Here is a 22,720-nt window from a genome sequence, read left to right as displayed (position 1 = left end):
TTATCAATCATATTATCAAAAATAAAAATCAAGCCACCTATTGAACTTTTTATTGTGCAACTTTTTAAAGAATCTTTTTAGGTAAAACCTGAAGGTTTTTCCTCCATTTGAAAAATATTTAGTATATTCAAAAAAAATAATTAAACAATACCTTTTCTTCAAAATGCAAAAAATACACTTTCTGCCCTGTAGCGGGTAAATATTAATCTAAAAATATGCCGCTTTTGCTGGGATATAGTACATTTTCTGGGCATTTCGAAAACATGCACAACTGAAAATTGACGATTTTTGATTTATGACGTTCTTGAAAGGAGTGAGCGACATGTCAATATTGTGCGATCCACAAATGGCATTGTATCTACAAATATAGTTTAGTTATCTAGGATTAAAAAAAATTCCAAAAAAAAAGAAATTAAACTCACTTTTTCCGTGCAAGTGTTATCCTGGCTGGAATCATCCAAAGCGCTGGTGCTGTGAAAAATAAAATAACTTTTTTATATTTGTTAAAAAGAAGTGAAAAATACAAGTATTTTTTTAATTAATTTTGTTTTAAATTAAAAATAAATAGTAAATTAAACAAATATAAAAGTGTAAAAACAATAATATTTATTTTGAATATCTTTGGAAATCAAACCCGGGACATCCAGCATCGCAGCCAAACATTATTACCCATTACACTATGAAGGTGGCTACCATATAAAAAAATTAAATATATACATATATATATATATATATATATATATATATATATATATATATATATATATATATATATATTATATATATATATATATATATATATATATATATATATATATATATATATATATATATACAGTATCTACTCAATGAATTAGGGCCACGCAGAATTTCGCGCAATTTCTCAATTCAAACAGGAATAACTCAGAGAAAACCTTGAATAAAACAACATTGAATTTTATTTACACATGAACACTTTATTACGCTTAAATTATGCATATATTTTCATTTAAATATAGTTAGTATTTAGTATTTCCACCTTTGGCAGAAATAACTGCCTCAATTCTTTTTGGCATACTTAAAATACACTGTTTTATCATGTTTTTTATTTCTTCGTCTTCTGACCAAATTTTTAAAATATTTTTTTTTAGACAGTCTGCTGTCGGATTTGTAAATGAGTATACCTTATTTTTTAACATGCTCTATACGTTTTTTATAGGATTAAGGTCCGGAGAATTTCCAGGCCAGGGGAGCAAAGGCAGATTTTTGTTAGACAAAAATTTTATTATTGATTTAGCCCGGTGGCAAGGTGCCCCATCCTGCATGAAGGTGTATGGACCTTCTGTTGGGTCGAGTGTATGGTAGAAGGGCAATAAAATTCGTTTGAGGACCTGCTTATAGGAATTTTGGTTCATTGTTCCTTCCACAAAAAACAACGGCCCAGGTAAATTGTTAATAATACATGACCATATCATTGTTGCAGGGGGGTGTTTGATAACTTTTACCACACAGGCCTCATTGTAACGTTCAATTGATGTTCTCCTGACGAATCGACGGCTCTCTGTCACGGCTTCTAACCGGCACTAATCACTAAAGATGACCTGAAAAATAATGAAAATTTAAGTTTAATTCAAATATATAAGTTTATTTACTAAAATGATATGTTGAAAATTCAATTTAAATAAATACCTTTTTCCAATCATCTACCGAGTAATTTCGATGTAGCCTGGCCCATTTTAATCGATCCGCTTTCATTCGTGGTGTCAATTTTGGTACTTTTACAGGGCGCCTGCATTTCAGATTTACTTCGTAAAGACTTCGCCTCAGTGTTGATACCGATATATTTATACCCTCTTCTTCCAATTTTATTTTTAATGTTTTTGCTGATGCACTACGGTTGTCTAAGGCACTTTGAATGATTTTTCGATTAGTCCTCGGTGTTGTTTTTCTAATCCTACGACAGTTTTTTCGCCGATTGCTGGTGGCGGGTGACTGATTTTTTATTGATTTTGAAATTCTGTCCACTGTTTGACGAGAAACGTTTTCTTTTTTTGAAATTTCTCTATTAAATAGTATTCCTAATTTCAGTAGCACTATAACACTAGACTTTTTTTCCTCAGAAATGTTTTTACTTTGTTTCATTTTGTCCTTTTCAAAAAAAACACTTGTGTTTACAAAAAAAAATTATACTTTATGAACTAAAATTAAAAATTAAGTTTTTTTCACAAGACACGATAACTATATAACCTCTCTGAACAAAACAACAACCAGAACTCAAGAAACTTCACTAATAAATGAGATAGGACTATTTTTTGAACTTTCAACTATCTGTCTACCTGTGCTAATTAGGGACCTTTCTCAGAAAAAGGGTTTGAAATTTTGTAAAGGCTTAAATAATCCAGGTATATTTTACATATTATTGAAGGTAATATACATGATATTAGATGTCAATAGAAAACTTAAAGTATTTATGTAAAATAAATATAATAATCCAAAAGATTTCAGAGTATTCAAAAAAATAATGGGTGGCCCTAATTCATTGAGTAGATACTGTATATATAAAACTGACCATCACGTCGCTTTCCATAGGGGTAGGCAGAGAACAGAACGCCACACCACTCTGTCTTTGCAAACATTCTTCGCCTCTTCTCCATTCATGCATCTCTTCATACATACCGGCCGATTATTCCGATCCCTGGCCTGAGCGCTTTCTGACGGCATGATTAAGTATTTAAAATACTTAATCATGCCAAGTTTCTCTCGGTTTTCCTCTGCACCTATTTGCAACGAAATTCACCTTATTAATTTCTTCACTCGTTTGATCCACATGCCCAAACCATCTCAACACACCTTTCTTCATTTTATCAATAATGCTTATCTCAGCCTTGCATTCTTTCCTTACATCTGTCACACATTGTTTTGCCGCACATTCGTCTGAGATGTCACATTTTGACTCCGATGGCAATCATACTAACCAACATGAAAAAATCGCTTTTTGCTTCTTGAAAGATGTCATTTTGAAGCACTGTTTGCACTGTCCTTTCTATAATTTCACTTTGATTCCGAATCCACTAATTTAGCACTAAAATACTCATATGTGTTGTCTGGCACGTATATATATAGCACGGATTGATTTGTTCACAAGCCTGGAATTGCACTAGTGTCAAGTCATAGCTGATATTATAACTGGAGACTGTTATTTATTATATATTGTAAATGCAACATACGGCACATTGACCCGAATGCCTAAACTAGGAAGTGATATCAGTATGTGACAAAACTACACAGCTATGTCAATTTAATGTGACCACTGGTGGTATGTTCTTCTTCTTTAGCCTTCTGACTTCCACTGCTGGATATAAGATAGCCTGCTGATGGTTATGTCTGTAGGAAGAGCTACCGCTATGCTGGACAATATTATTTATTTATTTGTTTATTTATTGAACGGCTAATGACTTTAATATGATTAATATATATCGCTCACTCCTTTCAACAACGTCATATATCAAAAAACTTGATTTTTCAGGAGATCATTTCGAAGTTTAAGAATATAATATATATTAAAAATAAATATCAAGCCACTTATTGAAATTTTTACTGTGCAACATCAGCAGTTCTTTTTAGGTAAAACCTGAAGGTTTTTTTCTCCATTTGAAAAATATTTAGTATATTTTAAAAAAATTATAAAACAATACCTTTTCTTCAAAGTGCAAAAACAAGACTTTCTGCCCTGTAGCGGGTAAATATTAAGTTAAAAATATGCCACTTTTGCTGGGATATGTTACATTTTCTGGGCATTCCGAAAACATGCACAACTGAAAATTCATGACTTTTGATATATGACGTTGTTGAAAGGAGTGAGCGATATATACAGTATCTACAACATTTTGAGTGTGTCCAAATACTTGTTCACAAAATCTGGATTATCTTATTTCATATTATTTTTTGACATCTCATCAAAGATGAAGAAGAATATAAACCAGCCTTTGACGGTCGTCAGCACCGTAAAGGCCCAGACTTCCATATTCTTCTTCATCTTTGATGAGATGTCAAAAAATAATATACAGTATCTAATATAAAAATACACTAATAAGGAAACAAAAAATCTCAAAAATAAAATAACAAATAGTAAGCACAGGTAAATACACGTCTCCTTCACACACTATCAGCGAGCAGCGAGAGAGAGTGAAACACAACGTTTACATTTATCCATTATGTATAACATGGAGAAGAAATGCTGAGAAAGTACAGACTTCAAGGTGGATAAAAATATATTAAATAAATCTATACTTTCCAAAGCATTGGCTAACATGTGAAGCCGCAGAATGGGAGAGAACATGGCATAGTTTGCATTATGTACAAATACCGCGAATACAGATTTTTGCCTAGTACCTCTTTGACGCACGCTAAGCTTTATTAGATTTAGGAGATCAGGGCTGTCTAATGGCTTGTTCTTCTTTTTCTTTAGCCTTATGTCTTCCATTGCTGGATATAGGATAGCCTGCCAATGGCTATGCCTGTAGGAAGAGCTACCGCTATGCTGAGCAATATCACACCGGATATTTATCTGTTCCATGTGTCATAGGGGGTATTCCAAAGCTAGATTCTTCTACAACTTTAATAAGGGTCTTTTTACTGGCTTTGTAATTTATGTTTTTAATATATACGCCTTAAATGAAAGTTTGTAATGTATATATTAATTATTGAATAAATTTATTTGATTTTATAGGCCTCTTCTGTATCTATCTATTTACAAGTCACAAGATCCATTGTGACACGTGTTTCGATGCATTCCCCATAATTTTCAATTACAATTTTCATTTCCATTGATTGAAAATCGTCACAATAGATTTTAAGAAATAGTGGTATTTACCAAAAACTTAAATGAAAAATTACAATTTTTTACCTAATTTTTTAATAATAACCCAAAGGTAAGGCAGTTGAAGACTTAAAATAGATTAATTTTATAATTAAAATATAACTTTGTTTTAAAATCACTATTAATATTTAATTATAGCTTAATTGTCCGCCTCCGTAGTGTAATGGTCAGCATGCTCGGCTACCGTTCTGGAGGTCCCGGGTTCGATTCCCAAATGGGGTAAAATAAATATTAGTGATTTTTTTCACTGTCATATTTATTCAATATTACCCTGGACTGGTACCTGAAGCGGAGGGCTGATCACCTTTCCTTCAAAACGATCAAGATAACACTGCGTTTATATGACGCAGTGCCCTATGCACCATTGGGGTGCGAATAAGGGGTTTTATATATATATAGCTTAATTATAATGTCTACCGGTTCCGAAGCTGACCGCTTCTTATTCTTATTCTTACTGATTAATACTAAAACACTATCTACTTAACAAAATTCTAAATATTTTGGCCGCTATGCAAACTATTTTGAATTTCCACTTAAGATCTACCCAAGCTCTTTTGCCCAACAGCCAATTTTTTGTTAATTTTGTTAAATAGATAGTGTTTTAGTATTAATCAGTCTTGAAAAAGAAGCGGTTCGCTTCGAAACCGGTAGACATTATAATTGAGTTATAATAAAATATTTATAGCGATTTTAAAACAAAGTCATATTTTAATTATAAAATGAAAAATCACAAAGTTATTGGTTCAAATATAAATTATAGATTAATTTTAGCTGTAAAAGAATTATGTGGTCGCAACAGTTCAGTCAGGGGCTGTACTTAGATTGTATATACAAACATGTATGTTATATGTAATGTATACAAATATCTAATTGATAAGTAGACCCATTATGCATATACAGTTATACTAATGTAGATAATGCAAAATTATCAACTCTTTGTTGACAACTATACAAAATCAACACTCATCAAACAAATTTAAATACAAAATCTTTACTTTTTGACATCTCAACATAGATGAAGAAGATAATGAAAGTATAGGTATTTACAGGGCGTATGAACTGTCATAAGCTGGTTAAATGGTCACTATACACAGTACAACATTTACCTCCAAATCCAAAATCATGGTTTTTGAAAGAGATGAATGTAGATCTGAGTGTGAAATATTGGTAAATGGGGAGATTTTGGAACAGGTAGATGATTTCATATATTTGGGTAGTATGTTTTCTAGGGATGGAAAGATTGATAAAGACATAGAAAGGAGAGTGAATGCTGGGAACAGAGTGAATGGTGCACTGAAATCAGTTATAGCAAATAAAAACCTATCAGCGGAAGCTAAACTGGCAGTGCACAACGGAGTCCTGGTTCCAACTCTAATGTATGGAAGTGAAACATGGAGTTGGCAAAAGAAGGATGAAAGTAGACTGAATGCAGTCGAAATGCGATCTCTCAGAAGAATGTGTAACAAAACGATGTATGATAGATGTGCGAATAGTGAAATAAGGAAGGAATGCAAAGCTGAGATAAGCATTATCGATAAAATTAAGAAAGGTGTGTTGAGATGGTTTGGCCATGTAGAACGAATGAGTGAGGAAAGAACGGTAAAACAAATTTATGAGGCGAATGTTAGCAGGAAAAGAAGCAGAGGAAGACCGAGAAAAACATGGCACGATCAGGTATTCCAAATACTTGAAAGTGGTCAGGTTAGGAGTCGTAACAATCGGCGGGTATGTATGAGGAGATGCATGAACGTGGAGGAGGCGAAGAATGTTTGCAAGGACAGAGTGGTGTGGCGCTCTATTCTCTCTGCCTACCCCTGCGGGGAAGCGGCGTGATGGTTAGTTAGTTTAGGTATTTACAGGGCGTATGAACTGTCATAAGCTGGTTAAATGATCACTGTACAAAGTACAACATTCACCATTCTACCTGTGATTGACAACCACACTACTCAAATTTTTGGCACTCCAAGATATATGATCAATCTCATGACACAGCACATATCGCTCACTCCTTTCAACAACGTCATATATCAAAAGTCGTCAACATTCAATTGTACATGTTTTCTGAATGCCCAGAAAATGTACTATATCCCAGCAAAAGCGGCATATTTTTAACTTAATATTTACCCGCTACAGGGCAGAAAGAGTTGTTTTTGCATTTTGAAGAAAAGGTATTGTCATATATCAAAAGGCGTCAACATTCAATTGTGCATGTTTTCAGAATGCCCAGAAAATGTACTATATCCCAGCAAAAGTGGCATATTTTTAACTTAATATTTACCCGCTACAGGGCAAAAAGTGTTGTTTTTGCATTTTGAAGAAAAGGTATTGTCATATTTCAAAAGGCGTCAACATTCAGTTGTGCATGTTTTCAGAATGCCCAGAAAATGTACTATATCCCAGCAAAAGCGGCATATTTTTAACTTAATATTTACCCGCTACAGGGCAGAAAGTGTTGTTTTTGCATTTTGAAGAAAAGATATTGTTTTACTATTTTTTAAATGTTATGGCGTTTCTCATGTGTGTGATTATAATCCAGGATTCGGATCTCACATACTAATATAAGAGTTTCTGCTTAATAAGAAAGCTTCTTTACATATCACCAATAGATGTCTCTAGTAAAGTTCTAGTGATTCAAGAACAAGGTTTCTAAATTGGTTCATATATATAGAACTTCCAAGAATTTGAGTAGTGTGGTTGACAAATAATGGGTAGAATTGGTGAATGTTACACGTGTGTAAAGTGATCACTTAAACCAGCCTATGACGGTCGTCAGCCCCGTAAATGCCCAGACTTCCATATTCTTCTTCATCTTTGATAAGATGTCAAAAAATAAATAAACACTCACTTTGCGGAGTTCATGTTCCTCTTCTTCTAATTCGACAGACTTCAATTAACACAGTTCTGCATTTGATAAAACGGGTACTTACCCGGGATAAGGCAAAGGTAACACTACAGATAAACATAGAAAATTGTACCTAGTATCTTATCAATGAACACATTAACATAGATAATACATAATATGATAAACGATATATGATTCTAAAAATCTAACTATCCATCACGGCGCTTCCCGGCAGGGGTAGGCAGAGAGAATCGAACGCCACACCACTCTGTCTTTTCAAACATTCTTCGCCTTTTCAACATTCATCCATCTCCTCATACATACCCAACTATTATTACGACTCCTGACCCGGCCGCTTCCAAGTATTTGACATACTTGATCGTGACAAGTTTTCCTCGGTCTTCCTCTGCATCTTTTTCTTTTTCCAACGACATTCGCGTCATAAATTTATTTAACCGTTCTTTCCTCACTCATACGTTCCACATGTCCAAACCATCTCAACACGCCTTTCTTAATTTTATCGATAATGCTTATCTCAGCCTTGCATTCTTTCCTTATATCATCATTCGAACATCTATCAAACATGGTTTTGTCACACATTTGTCTGAGATCGCATTATTTTTGATGATATATATTCTTCGCAAACCCCATCAATAGTTCAAGATTGCACGACTCATGATAGAAACGCAGAGAGAATAGAACGCCGAACCACTCTGTCTTTATTTTTTGACATCTCAACATAGATGAAGAAAAATATGGAAGTCTGGACATTATGAAAGGTGTGTTCAGATGGTTCAGGGTATGCGGAACAAACGAGTGGGGAAAGAACGGTAAAATAAATTTATGAGGTGAATTTAGTCAAAAATAATGCAGTGGAAGACATTTCCCATTTTTCGCGGACTGTCGGTCAACTGCGGGACACGGCAAATGCCGTTATTGTCGACTGTCGGTTATCGGCGGGAGACGGCAATATACGGGTTTGTTATCAGCGTGAAATAAAACGCCTTGAAGGGTAATCTGCTACCTGGATGCTAGGCGATAATCTGTCGACGTTATTTGAGATGTTTTATTTGAGTATTTGTCCGGATTGGCTAGTGTGCCGCTTGTAAAGGCATCCCCAGAAATCTAGAGTTTTTATGCGATCTCAATCTCAAGTTAAGTTTGAGTCATTTCACGTATTGGACTATTTTTCATACCGCTTGCACTGTTTTGTTTACTGTTTGGTATTTTATTATTTGAATATATTAACATTGTATAGGGAATGATACCTCGGAGGGGAAGACTATTTTTTAGAGTTTAAAATGCTTCTAAAATTGTGAAATACGGAATACTTAACTAAAAATTATGATTATAATTTATTTTTGATGATCAAATGTCATATATGATTTCTTTGAAAATTTCAATCGAAAATATTATTTGGTTTAGAAATTGTGTCAATTTTAAGAAATCAATTATTCGTTTTTATGTGTGTTTGTCCGCCTCCGTAGTGTAATGGTCAGCACGTTCGGCTACCGTGCTGGAGGTCCCGGGTTCGATTCCCAAGGGGGGTAAAATAAATACAAGTGATTTTTTCACTGTATATATTTGGACTGGTACCTGAAGCGGAGGGCTGATCACCTTTCCTTCATGTGTAAACGATCAAGATAACACTGCGTTAATATGACACAGTGCCCTATGCACCATTGGGGTGCGGATAAGGGTTTTATTATTATTATTATACTTTTAATATTAAATTAACATAAACAATTACTTTTGACATATAATTTAGTTTTCATATTTTCTATAACAAATTTTGTGACAACCCTGCACCATGAACAATTAATTTTATGATTATGAATAAATGACTGCAAGACTGGCGCGCCCTTCATTTATTTGGTAAGTTTAGAAGGTTTTTATTTTTGTCGTATAATTCGCGACGTGCTGGGTACCGCCATACATGTACCTGCCGGCAGTTAAAAGGTTAAAACCAAGTTATATTTGAATTACAACTCACTTTAGTTGGCTCGGCCTGGGGTCCTGTTCCTCTTCCTTCTCCTGCTTCTGGACCTCCCTCTCTCCCCCCTCCCCCCGCGCGCTCCGGCTCTCCTCCCACTGCAGCTTGGCCTCGTTCTGCACCCTCCTCTTCAGCTCCGATATCTTCTCCCTCTCGTCCTCCATCACCTGGCAACCTGGAGATGGAATGAGTAATGATATTACAAACAAAATTACAAATCATTATTATTAATTAATTGAACGGCTAGAGCCTTTAACATAAAACATATATCGCTCACTCCTTTCAAGAATGTCATAAATCAAAAAACTAGATTTTTCAGGAGAACGTTTTTAAAGTTTAAAAATATAATACAATGTATTAAAAATAAATATCAAGCCACTTATTGAACTTTTTACTGTGCAACAGATCTTTTTAGGTAAAACCTGAAGGTTTTTTTTCCATTTGAAAAATATTTAGTATATTTAAAAAAATAATTAAACAATACCTTTTCTTCAAAATGCGAAAACAACATTTTCTGCCCTGTAGCGGGTAAATATTTAGTTAAAAATATGATTCTTTTGCTGGGATATAGTACATTTTCTGGGCATTCCGAAAACATACACAACTAAAAATTGACGATTTTTGATTTATGACGTTCTTGAAAGGAGTGAGCGATATACAGTAACTAATATAAATATTATTTTTTTACATCTCATCAAAGATGAAGAAGAATATGGAAGTCTGGGCATTTACGGGGCTGACGACCGTCATGAGCTGGTTAAAGTGATCACTTTACACACGTGTTACATTCACCAATTCTACCCATTATTGACAACCACACTACTCAAATTCTTGGATGTTCTATATATATGAACCAATTTAGAAACCTTGTTCTTAAATCACTAGAACTTCACTAGAGACATCTATTGGTGAGATGTAAAGAAGCTTTTCAAGCAGAAACTCTTACATTAGTATGTGAGGTCCGAATCCTGGATTATAATCACACACATGAGAAACGCCAGAAAATAACATTTTCATTTTTAACTTATTTAAGCTTATAATTTGACCAGATAATTTATTTACAACATTTTGAGTGTGTCCAAATACTTGTTCACAAAATCTGGATTATATCCAATTACAGGACTTATTTTCATATTATTCCAAGAATTTGAGTAGTGTGGTTGTCAATAATGGGTAGAATTGGTGAATGTTACACGTGTGTAAAGTGATCGCTTAAACCAGCCTATGATGGTTGTCAGCCCCGTAAATGCCCAGACTTCCATATTCTTCTTCATCTTTGATGAGATGTCAAAAAGTAATATATAAATTTGATATTTTAAAAAAAAAAGTACAGTGCATATTCACCTTTTTCTTCCAACATTGCCTTGCGATTCCTCTCCACCTCCCTCAAGCTGTCCAGGGTGCGCCGTCCGAGTGAGTGCATGTCCCCGTTTGCGGCCAGCAGCGGCGCGTCCAGGGTGATCTTGGAGATCCTGTCGATGTCGTCTTGCGACGGCACCTTGGTGCTGTCCCCGAGGCAGGACAAGAACTCTCCGGAGAAGCGCCGCAACTCATCACCGGCACTCTTCCGGAACGTGCCTTTCTTCGTCTCTAATCGCACGGTGTTCCCGGATATCGGATCAATCGTCCGGACTTCCCCGTCTAGACTATCGGCAAAGCTGTCGCGATTTTCGCCATAGGAACTTCTTTTCATATCTTTGTCGTTGTTTTCAGGAGCTATCGAGATGGACTGCTGCGCTGTTTTGGTGCATTTGCTCAAGTACTTGTTTTCGGAAATACCCGATTTGGAGTTCTTGACATAACGATGTTTGGTGTTTTTTTCATCAGAATCGTCCGATTTGGGTTCTTGCCCATCTTTGGTTTCACCGTTCTGGTCGATGTTTTCTTTATTATTCGTTTCCGAATTCTTCTTTTCGTCTTTGTTCTTTTTCCCGAAGGAGTCTTTCCTCATCAGCTTGCCCAGAGACGGGAAAGACAGCTTGGTCGGGTTTGATTTGTCACCGCCATTTGAGTCATTCTTACGGCCGTCTTTGCTGCGTTTGGAGCCGCGTAAACTATTGCACTTCTCGAAGGAGCCGTATTCCGATTCGATATTTTCGTTGTTAAAGAACATGTTTTCGTTGAGGCTTTGGCACATGACGTCTTGCGGCTTCTGTTTGGATTTTTTGTCCTTGCTTTTTAACCTGCTGAGAGAGTCGAAGTTTCTCTCCCAGAAACCTTGCTTCTTCTCTTTATCCGGATTATCCGGATCAATCTGATTCCTTTCCGAACTGATTGACCTATCGGTCCGGGAAGGGCTGGACTCTTCACTCGCATTGTCTATGACCTTGTTGGGACTGCATTCGGTGCTCTGCGAGCTCCTGTCTCGTTCTATGTCAATATCCACCAGATCTTCGATCGATCTCTTGTCCCCGAGGTCTACGATCATGCTTCTTGACATTTGGTCGATAGAAACCAGCTTTTCTTTAAGATTCTTCTTTCTGCTTTCAAAACATCTTACATTATTCAAGTCTTCGCTGTCCGAACTAGGAGGAGAGAAATCTCCTGACTTGATCCGTGATCTCCGCTCTTCCAGGCTATCGCTTTGTCTCCTTCCATCCGAACCTGTGTCTAAAATGGCATTCTTTATATCCGCCTCTACTTTCTGAAGGTCCGCAGTCAGAACTTCGATCCGGTTTAGCATCGTCACATAGTCGGATTGCAGTAATTTAGTTTCTTCCACGGCCGCATTCAGATTGTTGCTTGTCTCAAATCGCAAGTTTAGGATTCTGGATTTTTGCGAGTCTATCTTCTGCGTGAGGGCTGAGATGTCGTTCTGGAGCTCCTCTCTGTATGCCAACCTGGAAACAAAATAAGACATCCAATTATGATACATTTTTAAAACAATTAATTGTGATAAATACCAAATTTAACATGTATTAACACATTGTTGTCGGCCAGTTTTGTTCATCAACCCCTGACCCTACTTATATTCACAGTCATCTCACGTTATTCTCTAAGCAACAATGTTGCTTTCTCTATGCATAAGAATTTTATGATGAAGACCTTGAGAGAACAAAAGAGGTGTCAGAAGACCCCAAAAGAGGCCTATTTTACACCCAGATCTACATTCATCTCTTTCAAAAGCCATGATTTGTCAATGCGTTCTTCAGCAAATCACATTGCCTCAACACACCATTCTAGATTCCATCTTCAGAGCTTACCAGTCGGCTTCTTCTTCTAGATCCTGGAACTCCATGTCTTCAAACGCCTTCCTCTCAGTTTCCAACACCTCCTGAGCGTTCCTCAGCTCCTCCAATGTGGCGTCGTGTTTCGCAAACTCTTTCTCAATTCTGGGACAAAAAAAATTATATAATACAGGATTCGGACCTCTCAAACAAGAGAAATGAAATAAATTAAAGACTTTCTTATCAATAAAAAGCTTATTTTCATCTCACCAAAAGATATCTCTAGTGTTTCAGGCACAATGTTTCAAAATTGGATCATCTATATATAGAACAGAAATGAAATAAATTAAAGACTTTTTTATCAATAAAAAGCTTATTTTCATCTCACCAAAAGATGTCTCAAGTGATTCAAACACAATGTTTCAAAATTGGATCATATATATAGAATTTCCAAGAATTTGAGTAGTGTTGTTGTCAATCATGGGTAGAATTGGTGAATGTCATACGCGTGTAAAGTGGTATCTTAAACCAGCCTACGACGGTCGTAAACCCCGTAAATGACCAGAATTCCATATTCTTTTTCATCTTTGTTGAGATGTTAAAAAATAATATGAAAAATAACTCCTATACTTGGAGATAATCCAGATTTGTGAACAACTATTTGGACACATTCAAAATGTCGTAAATATTGCATTATAATAAAAATAAAAATTACATAATTGTTATTTTATCGTGGCAGCGAACCCGTTAAATAACCTGCCCTTTTTCTAAATTTAATATTCTTTTCCAAACAAACTCATCAGTCGCAAGGTGAATGGACTGACCTTTCCACGGTGTGGGCGGCAGCCGTGACCTTCTCCTTCTGGGCCGCCTGGCGCGCCTCCTGGAGCCCCCGGCTGCCCTGGGCCTCCGCCTCGAAGAGCCGCACGCGGTCCTGCAGCGCCACCAGCTTGCGCTGCTCCAGGCTGAGAATGGCCATCTCCGAGTCGTACTCTCCCTGCAGCAGCGCTTTCTCCATCTCCAACTGGACCAAATGCAATATCAGATCAGGTTAGGTTAGGTCAAGTAAGGTTTCTGCATCTCTAACAAGACCAAATACAATATCAAATTAGGTCATGTTAGGCCTCTCCATCTCTAACTAGGCCGAATATAATATCAAATTAGGTCGGGTTAGGTTTGTGCATCTCTAACTAGACAAAATTAGGTTAGGTTAGGTTTCTGCATCCCCAAAAAGACCAAATATAATATTAAATTAGGTCAAGTTAGGTTTCTGCATCTCTAACAAGACCAAATATAATATCAAATTAGGTCAGGTTAATTTTGTGCATCTCTAACTAGACAAAATTATGTATTTATTTTAAATCAAACACAGATTTTTGAGTCTACTTAGTTGTATTTTATTAACAAAAAACACATAAAAAATTAAATTGTGACAATTGTTTCGCCTTGTTAGGACATTATCAAACGAATGTGAAGATCAAATGGACTACGGTCCTTATGTAGCTATACAATTCTAAGTGACAGTTTTAACACGTGCAGCAATAATGTTTGATTTAAAATAAATACATAAATTAAAATGGAGTTCTACAAATTAAAAGCTAAGTCAATAAATATAGACAAAATTAGGTTATGTTAGGTTTTTGAATCTCCAACTAGACCAAATACTACATCAAATTAGATTAGATTAGGTCATGGGTCGGCATGTGGCTCAAGTGTGGCTCCGGAACCGCATGTGGCTCTTTGGCTAATATTTATCAAACTATATCACCTTAGACTGGTACAAAAGGCGCTGGACTGATCACCTTGCTTTTGTCCAATTAACGATCCAGATAACCCTGCATCGATGCAATGTAGTGCATTGTGTGTGGATAAGGGGAAGAAGAAAAATAAAAAAATACATATAAATTACCTCTCTTAAAATATCATCTTCTTGTGACCTAATGTCGGCCATTTTGCATTTGACTTTGTGAATTTCTGACAGGACCTTCTTCCTTTGGCACCTTAGATCTTCCAACACTCTCCCGATATCATTCGAAGGTTCATTCTCTGCCTCTTTCTTCTCCGGATCATCTCCATTCTCTTTCACGATCTCCCCAGCATCTTCACACGGCTGGATAGCTTCCGTGACTTCTGGCAATTCAACCGACTGCTCTTCGAATACGTCGTCTTCCAGCTTTTCTTCCTTCATCTCTTCCGATATTTTCTTCAGGGCGTCGTTCAAGCTGCCGCTTTTGATGTCTTCGTTCCGGGAAATGGATTCCGAGAGATCCCGGTCGATATCGCGATGGATCGCGTCTAATTCCGGAATGTCTGCAATCAGATCGCGACGGATTTCTTCGAAATTGCGTCGTTGGCTCGAAAATACGTTGTCCGGGTCTAGCAACGGGTAGTCATCAACATCGTCGTCTTTTTTTCTGTTTTCTGGTTTTAGTTTTGCAATGCGCATTTCCAGTTCGTTGGCAAAGTTTGTATCGTCGATCATCGGGATGTCTTCCGTGAGGCTCAGCTGTTTTTCGATACCCTGGCATCGCTCGCCGGCCTTGGCGTTTTCAATGTCGCCAGCAGTTTGAGATTCGGTTTCTTGCGGCGATGGTGTGGGGAAAACAAAGTGTTGCGGAGTTGGGACATTTTTGTGGGCGTACGTCGTTTTGATTCTCGTCCTTGGACTGTGGGAGCTGGGAGATTTAGGCAATGAGTTTGAGAATGGAGAAGCATTGTTCGGATATGTGTTAGGCTTCAGAGAGATGTTCTCGTAAGGACTTATAGCGTTGGATCTCGAAGGGGAATCGTATCTGAACTGGTTCGTAGCTTCCTTCGCGGGTGATAGGTACTCCGAATGTATGACACTGGGGCTTTTATCATAATTGACATAATTTGCCGAATTTTGAGCGTTTCTCGCGATTTTTCTTATCATTACAGGGCTGGATAGCTCTGTGATGGGGAATTGCCTCACCGGGGCCTCTGGCCTCTGCCCTTCGATGTTGAAGTTCTCATAACTGGAGTGCTGCGAAGAGTACTGCTGCATCTTGGCCTCCGGGTATTGGGAAGTGATCACATTTTGGTGGCTGGCTGATCCCGGTTGGCCGTTCTGAGGGAATATCTGAACGTTCTCGTAGTTGGAGAGCTTGTGCGGGTTCGGAGCGGTCCGGGAAGGAGAGGGTGGCTGGACTCTGTGCGGGGAGTAGTCAGATCTATTGTGGCTTGTGTCAAACCTGCAAAGGAGAGAAATCATATTGAAAGATCTCTATTCGGACACACTCAAAATGTTGTAAATAAATTATAAGCTAAAATAATAAAATGAAAAGGATATTGTCTGGCGTTTCTCATGTATGTGATTATAATTCAAGATTCGGACAAGTCTCTGCTCAATAAAAAAGCTTCTTCATCTTACCAATAGATGTCTCTAGTGAAGATTCTTATAATTCTTGTACAATGTTTTGAAAATGGATCACATATATAGAAGTGCCAAGAATTTGAGTAGTGTGGTTGTCAATCATGGGTGGAATTGGTGAATGTTACATGTGTGTAAAAAAATCACTTAAACCAGCCTATGATGGTCGTAAGCCCCGTGAATGCTCGGATTTCCATATACTCTTTCATCTTTGTTGAGATGTAAAAAAATAATACCTACAGCTGTTGTCTTTGAACATTTGTATGTACATATTTATGTGTATGTATGCAATGGAGTTACCTAAAGTAGCCGTCACTGGTTTGGACGATGTTAGGGTTGGCGTGTAGCCCTCTGGGAAGGGATCCATTGGTGATTATTTTATTGTGAGGTTTCTTCTCTGTGGGCGTCGTCGGAACTCCTGGGAACACAAAATACACTGTCATATATTTATAACAATATCAATATTATTTATTATATCGAACACTGGAATAGTGCATGTTTAACCTCGGCTCGTAACGCATGTTTGTGCTGAAACCTTTAGTACATGTTGGTCTTCGGTCGATCAAAAATTGTATGTATTATTTCGAGAAATAAAAATACTTTGTGTTCTGATCCACTCACATTTTTATTAACCAACTAGTTTCGGCAACAACCTGTTGCCCTCTTTTATTTATTACTAAATATAAATAAAAGAGGGCAACAGGTTGTTGCCCTCTTTTATTTATATTTAGGGTTTCATTTATTACTAAATATATATATAAAAAGAAACAGTGCAGAAGTTGTTGGGTTTCTAAAGGGTAGGGGTGGGGGTAATGGTGTTTTAAGGAGGGGTAAGAGTAAGGAAGGGGATAACTCTGTTTAGGTTGGGTTTGATTTTATGGGAAAAATATTAAAAATGGTACTTTGACTAACGTTTATTTGGTTGTTAATTATATTTAATTTTTGTTTAACCGCTTTTTTTATTTCTAGCACCTCTAAATTATTAATTTGACAAGTTCTGTTATTGCAATGCAAAATTTCTATCCTGATGGGATAGAAAAAAGGAGTCAACATCCCAAGAGCGACATGCGGAGGCATACAAAGATCCCTAGGATCTACAAAAAGAAGAAGAAAATATATTATTATATGACACTAAGAACAGGAGTGATCGGTAGCCTGGAGGGAAAGAGAGGGAGAGGAAGATCCCCCACACGATGGACCGATCAAATTAAGGCAGCAGCAGGCACCTCAGTGGTTGGAGCGCTACGTGCAGCGCAGTCAAGGGATAACTGGAGAAGAGTCATTGCTTCTGCAAGGGTCACAACCCTCAGCAATGAGGATTAAGACGGAGAAGAAGAAGAAGAACAGGAAATGTATTTATTATACCTGTTCAATTGATTGATGCTTAAGGACGGGAATAGTATTTACTATGCCTCATTTGAATGGCAGAAAGGAAGGAATTATTTAATATTTTTATTTAATTCTACTTACCGATCTTAATGTTCTGGTCTACATTATATGAACGAAATTATCAAATAATAATAATAATAAAACCCTTACCGCACCCCAATGGTGCATAGGGCACTGCTTCATATAAACGCAGTGTTATCTCGATCGTTTACACATGAAGGAAAGGTGATCAGCCCTCCGCTTCAGGTACCAGTCCAGGGTAATATTGAATAAATATTAGAGTGAAAAAATCACTTATATTTATTAATCCCCCCTGGGAATCGAACCCGGGACCTCCAGAACGGTAGCCGACCATGCTGACCATTACACTACGGAGGCGGACAAAATTATCAAATATATTTTGTAAATTAAAAGCATTGTTAACTTTGTGGAATGATAATATATCTGTATCCTTATCATTCATCGTTGACTTTGTGTAATACCACTTTAAAAAATTTCGTGACTACTAGTTATTTATATATTTATTTTATGTATTAATTTTAAATCAAACACAGATTTTTTGAGTAAACTAAGTTGTATTTTACTAACAAAAACACATAAAAAAATATATTGTGACAATTGTTTCTCCTTGTTAGGGCATTATCAAACGAACGCATTATACTTCGTGGTATCATTCATCACATTCACAAAGTGAACGATGAATGGTAACGACTAAGGATAAACTAAAGTCTGGTTAGCAGCCTAGTATCTTAACATGGTGATATCGGTAATAGAGCCATCGCTATTCTACCATTCTGTATCTAAACACACCACCAGTGGCGACACTCACCGAGGGCTGTCTGCTTCTCGTACTCCGCGCACATGCTGAGGATCTCCTCCAGCCGGGCGTGCTCCAGAAACTTCTGCCCTTCGTCCTCCATCCTCCCCAAACGCGCCTGGAATCCGGAAACATGATACATCAACACATATGGAACAATATGGAAGTCCGGGCATTTTCCTGTCCTGACGTTTGGTTGGTTAAAGTGTACTAATAATAAAAAGTGGTTTAAACAAAGTCCGCCTCCGTAGTGTAATGGTCAGCATGCTCGCCTACCGTTCTGGAGGTCCCGGGTTCGATTTCCAGGGGGGTTTAATAAATAAAAGTGATTTTTTCACTCTAATATATATTCAATATTACACTGGACTGGTACCTGAAGTGGAGGGCTGATCACCTTTCCTTCATGTGTAAACGATCGAGATAACACTGCGTTTATATGAAGCAGTGCCCTATGCACCATTGGGGTGCGGTAAGGGATTTATTATTTATTATTAAACAAAGTTGTTTAATTTTATAAAGTTTATTTAAAATTACTGCCGGTACGTGGAATATTCTGGATGAGTATCATCATTGAACAACAAACTAGACAATATAAAAATCTTCTGGTACACAACCATGATTGATGGTCCCAAGAATTAACCGGATCCACGCGGCTCGCATAACCGTATGTGTTTTAACAAAACATGCCCCATACGCGGCTGACATAAGCGTTTGTGTTTTTACATTGCTCCAAGTTTCGAACCTCAGTTAAACTTAGAGGGATTTTTTCATGGTGTGGAACTTTGGATAAATAATACGTCAATCCTTGGCCTTATGACATCTGTTGAAATATCTGACTAATAATTTGTAACATCACAAGGATAAATAAAAGATCAGATCCCTGATTTTTCTTGCGGCGACTCCTAACCTGACCACTTTCAAGTATGTGGCATACATGATCGTGCCATGTTTTTCTCGGTCTTCCTCTGCTTCTTTTCCCACTAACATTCGCCCCATAAATCCGTTTTACCGTTCTTTCCTCACTCATTCGTTCCACATGTCCATCTCAACACACCTTTCTTAATTTTATCGATAATGCTTATCTCAGCTTTGCAATCCTTCCTTATTTCACTATTCGCACATCTATCAAGCATCGTTTTGTCGCACATTCTTCTGAGAGATCGCATTTCGACTGCATTCAGTCTACTTTCATCCTTCTTTTGCCTACTCCATGTTTCACTTCCATACATTAGAGTTGGAACCAGGACTCCGTTGTGCACTGCCAGTTTAGCTTCCGCTAATAGGTTTTTATTTGCTATAACTGATTTCAGTGCACCATTCACTTTGTTCCTGATTCCTGATTACTTAAAATCATCTATAATGGAAATGTAACCTTTTGGTGAGGAACTCCACAAGAGTTTTATTTGAAATTCAGAGTAAAACACAGTATATTTGTGATACCTTTAAAGGTAAACTGATGTGTGAATACAATGGCAACAACACATGACTCACGTTATCACAATACACTGAACATAGCTGGCTTATCTTGAATCATAAAACACGCTGCTTGATACCAGGGTGGGTTATTTTAATATTAAAATATTTAAATATATCGACAATGTTTTGGGAACAATTTTTTTAAAAATTGACTAAGAATGTTGGAACATTTTGAGTGTGTCCAAATGCTTGTTCACAAATCTGGATTATCTCAAATTATAGGAGTTATTTTTCATATTATTTTGTTGACATCTCAACATACATACAGAAGAATATAAAAATGTGGGTATTTACTGGGCAATTATCATTATTTATTTAAAATAAATAAAAATAATAAAACCCTTATCCGCACCCCAATGGTGCATAGGGCACTGCGTCATATAAACGCAGTGTTATCTTGATCGTTTACACATGAAGGAAATGTGATCAGGCCTCCGCTTCAGGTACCAGTCCAGGGTGATATTGAATAAATATGACAGTGAAAAAATCACTTATATTTATTTTACCCCCCTTGGGAATCGAACCCGGAACCTCCAGAACGGTAGCCGAGCGTGCTGACCATTACACTACGGAGGTGGACTTATTATTTATCTAAGCTTATTAAAATTTAAAACTTAAAAATTGACCATTTAATTTATTCACATGTTTTCAATACAATTTAGTAGACTTTAAAAATCAGCGTTTGATTTTAATATTTAATATGCATGTTCAATGTTCCTCAAACCCTTATCCGCACCCCAATGGTGCATAGTCAATGTAGTAATATGCATGTCTGGCATCTCTTCTTGTAATAAAACAGCAACAAGTTAATAATAAAAACCCTTATCCGCACCCCAATGGTGCATAGGGCACTGCGTCATATAAACGCAGTGTTATCTTGATCGTTTACACATGAAGGAAAGGTGATCAGCCCTCCGCTTCAGGTACCGGTCCAGGGTAATATTGAATAAATATGACAGTGAAAAAATCACTTATATTTATTTTACCCCCCCTTGGGAATCGAACCCGGGACCTCCAGAACGGTAGCCGAGCGTGCTGACCATTACACTACGGAGGCGGACAAATATTAGAGTGTAACAAGTTAGCTGACACAATAGTGACTGGTACGCCACTGTCCTATGAACTAAACACTGTTATCAACTGATAAGGCAAGTGTCATAACTGTGAACTAGATTTAGTGCCAGTTCAAGCTGATAGCGCTAAGTACACAGTAGTTGGGATTAGAAGCAGTTGAATGCAGCTCACAAACAGGCAGGTATAATTCTGGGACGGTTGAATAAAAACGAGCTTCTTCTTCTTCAAAATAATAATAAATATGTCACGATCAGGTATGCCAAATACTTGAAAGTGGTCAGGTTAATAAAACCCTTATCCGCACCCCAATGATGCATAGGGCACTATGTCATATAAACGCAGTGTTATCTTGATCGTTTTACACATGAAGGAAAGGTGATCAGCCCTCCGCTTCAGGTACCAGTCCATGGTAATATTGAATAAATATTACAGTAAAAAAATCACTTATATTTATTTTACCCCCCTTGGGAATCGAACCCGGGACCTCCAGAACGGTAGCCGAACGTGCTGACCATTACACTACGGAGGCGGACAGGTCAGGTTAGGAGTCGTAACAATCAGCGGGTATGTATGAGGAGATGCATGAACGTGGAAGAGGCGAAGAATGTTTGCAAAGATAGAGTGATGGCGTTCTATTCTCTCTGCCTGCGGCATGATAGTTAGTTAGTTTAGTTAGTTTTAATATGGCCAATTTACTTAAATTGGCCATATTTATTATTAATTCTATAAAATAAGGATATTCCGACCTGTATAAAAAGAAAAATGTACAAATCCTGCATACTGCTAGTGAACGCATCACTCACTCCTTTCAACAACGTCATATATCAAAAAACTTGATTTTTCAGGAGATCGTTTATAAAGTTTAAAAATATAATGAAAGGTATTAAAAATAAATATCAAGCCACTTATTGAAGTTTTTACTGTGCAACAGATCTTTTTAGGTAAAACCTGAAGGTTTTTTTCTCCATCTGAAAAATATTTAGTAAATTTAAAAAAATAATTAAACAATACCTTTTCTTCAAAATGCAAAAACAACACTTTCTGCCCTGTAGCCGGTAAATATTAAGTTAAAAATATGCCAGTATTTCTTACAATCTATTGTGACACGTGTTTCGATACATTACGCATCATTTTCAAACACCGTATGCAAAATGATGCGGAATGCATCGAAACACGTGTCACGATAGATTTTAAGAAATAGTGGTATGTACTAAGTAAAACATTAATTAAAAATGGATAGATTTTACCACAATGTGACTGCCGAATCAATTAATGACATTAAAAATATGCCGCTTTTGCTGGGATACAGTACATTTTCTGGGCATTCCGAAAACACGCACAACTGAAAATTGACGAATTTTGATTTATGACGTTGTTGAAAGGAGTGTGCGACATGTGTATATGCACTAGAGACTATGGCTCTGACAAAGAGAAATGCATAGAAACTCAAGTGCACACAGCGATCCATGCTTGGTTTCAGCCTGAGGGATAAAATAAAAAATGAAGATACCAGGAAAATTTATTATTAGATTAAAACCAATATTTTTAGCTTTTCCACTTTTTTATTTGACCAGCGACCGGGTTTCGTCGTTACCGACATCATCAGACTGGTGAGAGGCTTTACAAATTTGTATGTTATATATAAAAGAAGGCAGGAGTTGATAACCATGATTTGATATAATTTTATGAGAAATTAATTTAATTTTAGTGAAT

At 36.8% G+C, this 22,720-nt stretch overlaps 1 protein-coding gene across 1 annotated transcript in view; it reads right to left on the bottom strand.

Annotated features, from left to right (window-relative positions):
* LOC148302181 (uncharacterized) overlaps positions 1-22,720 on the bottom strand; it is a 93,778-nt gene that overhangs the window by 16,420 nt on the left and 54,638 nt on the right. Inside the window, exons 6-13 of the mRNA XM_088272107.1 lie at positions 18,470-18,575; positions 16,552-16,669; positions 14,770-16,072; positions 13,685-13,884; positions 12,897-13,025; positions 11,038-12,533; positions 9,694-9,868; positions 423-471 (exon numbers count right to left, since the gene is read on the bottom strand). Of these exons, the coding sequence (XP_088128233.1) occupies positions 423-471; positions 9,694-9,868; positions 11,038-12,533; positions 12,897-13,025; positions 13,685-13,884; positions 14,770-16,072; positions 16,552-16,669; positions 18,470-18,575 (3,576 nt within the window). The remainder of the gene's footprint in view (positions 1-422; positions 472-9,693; positions 9,869-11,037; positions 12,534-12,896; positions 13,026-13,684; positions 13,885-14,769; positions 16,073-16,551; positions 16,670-18,469; positions 18,576-22,720) is intronic.

Source organism: Brachycentrus maculatus, unplaced genomic scaffold, assembly GCF_059751285.1.
Source record: "Brachycentrus maculatus isolate JH-2025_06_01 unplaced genomic scaffold, ASM5975128v1 h1tg000475l, whole genome shotgun sequence".
Classification (NCBI taxonomy): Eukaryota; Metazoa; Arthropoda; class Insecta; order Trichoptera; family Brachycentridae; genus Brachycentrus; species Brachycentrus maculatus.
This window is presented reverse-complemented; position numbering and strand designations above follow the sequence as displayed.